Genomic DNA, 3,580 nt, shown 5'->3' with positions numbered 1-3,580 from the left:
TTATTATGTATCAACAAAGCCATTTTTGGATAAGAGGACTAGACCAAATTACCCATGTGTAGGGGCAACTTTGGGGCCCCTATGTGTCGGGGGGCCCTGCGGACCGCCGCACGAGAGCACATAGGCATTACGCCACTGGCCAGCCGTCTCTTATACACATCTAGATGTGTATAAGAGACAGTGTTTATTGTTTTTTTTTTTTTTTTTCGTAATTCCAACAAGGATTACTTTATTTATATTTCACAGACACAAGTACGTGGTACAAGCTATGTGTGTACCGTGCATGGGTCAAGGGTTGGACCTAGCCAGTCGCATGATTTCGGACACACGTTGGGACGAGTACGCCGTCAAAGAAATTACGCCAAACTCGAGCATGAAAGTCTTCATTCATGTCTACAGCCTATACGCAGAATAAAATGACGTCATCATATTTTGTCGTTTCAAGATGCAACTAACAATACTGAAAATAAACATATACTGTACATTCTTTAAACATATTATTTATGTTTTTAATATAATTTTAACTTCGAAACGCAACTATGTAGATATATAAAACACACTGAATAAATGTTTAACTGGATTATTGTAGACTCGAACACCTCCCATTTTCTTATGATTGATTCTTTCTGTATTTATTTTGTAATGTTGGCCTTACAAAATCAATATTATTAATTTCTTTTAGGCGGTCATTTCTAAAACTAAAACATGTTTCAATATACAGTAGGGCCTATATTGCAAGCAATCTTAATTCTTGTTTATTTCTAAATGTTTTAAATATGTGTATATATTTTGATTTTTAATACTAGTGTATTTAGGCCTATCTCTAAGATTATTATATAGGACAGCTAAATAAAAAATGTAATTCATCCTCTATTTCTCCAATATCACAAACTAAACGGATTCTATTTTCTCTAACAACTTTTAGATGTCTTCTTTTCCTTATAAATATATTATGTGTTGACCACAAACGGTATCTCGATAAGAGTGTCATTAATTTATATCGTATAAGCAATCTTCTGTATCATAATCATTTTTAAGTTTGCTATAAAAACGTAAACGTGAGTTTTGTTGAGGAATCCCTCGTCCATATTGTATAGCAGTATCGTATACCCTTTGAGTGAAAATGTATAGGAAATTATCGTTTATTTCATTTAAATCCCAAATATAATTAAATACATAAAAATTGTAAAAAACAGTCTGACTGAAATTTATTATTGTTATTATTGATTGTTGTGAATGGTGTCAATTGATGTATAAATTGAGTCGTGCTCCGATACTCACAACCACGCAATGCCACAATATCCTACCAGGACGTACGCGTGGATGAAGAGACAAAATTAGGTGAACGTCAAAAGTGCCTTGCCACATACACAGCTGGGGGGTGGAGAAATTGGGGAGGGGTCTCGACCTAATTTTGAGAGTCGAACCGCAATCTCTGTGAGTGGCCGACAAACTTGGGCAGCAGCTTGCTAAATGGCTTAGCTCCTGAGATTCCAATGGTATATCGCACCCTTGACCCACAGAATAGGAAGGGGTAGGCTATATCTCCAATCTTCTCATCTATTGGCGCTTTATTTCCATTCTTAATCCACTCGCTATCTTACTATGGTGCAGGAGTGGCGCCGGTGCCACTGGCGTAACGATGGGTCCCGGGGCCCTGTGGCTTCCTGTGACTGGGGCCTCTTCGATTCTGGGGTTTTATACTTAAAATGCGTTCAGGCCGACAGGGTGTTCAGGCCTACAGGGCCCCTTTAATCCGCCACTGGATGTGATATGTCTTACAGTCAATCTCAGAGACACGTTATTATGTATCAACAAAGCCATTTTTGGATAAGAGGACTAGACCAAATTACCCATGTGTAGGGGCAACTTTGGGGCCCCTATGTGTCGGGGGGCCCTGCGGACCGCCGCACGAGAGCACATAGGCATTACGCCACTGGCCAGTGGTGAGGGCGGATGGGAACAAATAGTTGGGGAAAAAATTATTTGTACAGTAATAGTGACTTCAAAATTGATTAAATCAGCCTTTCAATTCGTTCCTTGAACCCCTTCCATGACCCCTTACGTTCTTTTCAGTAACCACCCCACCCCCACCCACCTCTGCTTTAGTGTCAATACTATACAATATAACTTTTTTTTTTGGATTAGGCATCTTCATTTTTGTTTAAATGCTTTTTACAAGACAAGTCTAGAATTACTGGAAGGACTTCATGACATATTTTGTTTTTAATTTGTTTTACATTTATTTTTCCAGATGAATACATCTAGTCTAAAAAATCAAGGGCCTTAGTTCAGAGTAGCTGTTGTTAGTTCAACTTTGTGAATACAGTATAGAATACATAAACACACAACACATTTTTTTTACAAAAAAAAAAATATGAAGATTTTATTTCATCATCATTGAAGAGTTTTGGTGGTAAATCAATGTCCACATCAAATACAAAATGATACCTTTTCAGTAAGTGAAGTTAAAATCGTGGCAATATACAATTTGCATTATTCTAGTTGCCACGAATTTGCCACGAACTTTATTTTCCCAATCACTAAAAAATTAATTTTATTTTTTATTAAGAAATATTGAATCACTGATATTACAAATTAATTTGTATGACTATTTCTCTATTTCAATAACTTATATGCAATTAAAATGAATGAAATTAGATAAATTATTATTAAAAAATATTCGTTGGCAATTCAAACAGAATGTCTCAGTGTTCCCCTGCTCATTGACAACAGTTTTACAATCATGCTACCTACTTCTCCGAGCAGCCCTACGGATGCATTCCCAGCCATCCATTAATATTTAACATAGACCAAGCACATTAAAAATAGAACTTGTGCGTCCAAACCAGCCACTTCCCCAATCTAGTAATACATAAGCTCTCTTAACACCTAATTATATTTTGCTGTGAATGGTGATACCGTTCGGCACTGACTTCCGGGAGACAATTCTAAATACAGTATATTAAATACAGGAAAATATTCTATATTTGCAGACGGGTTACTTTCTATGAAATTCTTGTTTGCTCCCGCCACTTCTAGAAGAATTTTTGCCCTACCTGACGTCAGGTAGGGCAAAAATAACACCTATACATGTTTCTCCAGACGCAAAATCCAGTTATTGTCTATTCCACCATGACAATAACAAATACAATGAAAAGGAATGGAGTCACCTTCTGTTCCAAAATTGTTGGTAATTAAAAAATTAACAAAATTAGCAAGGCATTTACTTTTAAAATAATAGATGAATGGACGTGTTCAGTATTAAGCACTGATATCAAGGTGACAGAATTTAGCTCCTTTTCTGGGACACAGTGCTGAACAGAAGGGTTGACATTTCTCCAGGCATAACCCGTCCCGGGATTCATAATTCTAAAGCTAGTGGCTGATCCAAGAACTAGCAAAAGAGGGGGTCAGGGGAAGGAAAGATACAGATGAAAGGTCCAGACTACCTCAGCCTCACCATGGTCAGGGCTGAGGCATGTAGTGATACAAAGATATCACATTCTAAAGCAGTGGTAGCTCCAAGAATTCAAAGAGGGGGCCCAGGGAGGAACTTTCACAGATGGAGAGTCTACTA

General features: G+C 37.4%; 1 protein-coding gene across 1 annotated transcript in view; it reads left to right on the top strand.

Moving 5' to 3' along the window:
- The window catches only part of LOC117109256 (tctex1 domain-containing protein 3-like), a 6,921-nt gene extending 5,765 nt beyond the window's left edge, over positions 1 to 1,156 (top strand). Inside the window, exon 6 of the mRNA XM_033251523.1 lies at positions 247 to 1,156. Within this exon, the coding sequence (XP_033107414.1) occupies positions 247 to 415 (169 nt within the window). The 3' untranslated portion in view covers positions 416 to 1,156. The remainder of the gene's footprint in view (positions 1 to 246) is intronic.
- The last annotated feature ends 2,424 nt before the right edge of the window (positions 1,157 to 3,580 follow it).

Source organism: Anneissia japonica, unplaced genomic scaffold (assembly GCF_011630105.1).
Source record: "Anneissia japonica isolate Jap-2015-1 unplaced genomic scaffold, ASM1163010v1 scaffold288033_len957474_cov176, whole genome shotgun sequence".
In the NCBI taxonomy this organism is placed as follows: domain Eukaryota; kingdom Metazoa; phylum Echinodermata; class Crinoidea; order Comatulida; family Comatulidae; genus Anneissia; species Anneissia japonica.
This window is presented reverse-complemented; position numbering and strand designations above follow the sequence as displayed.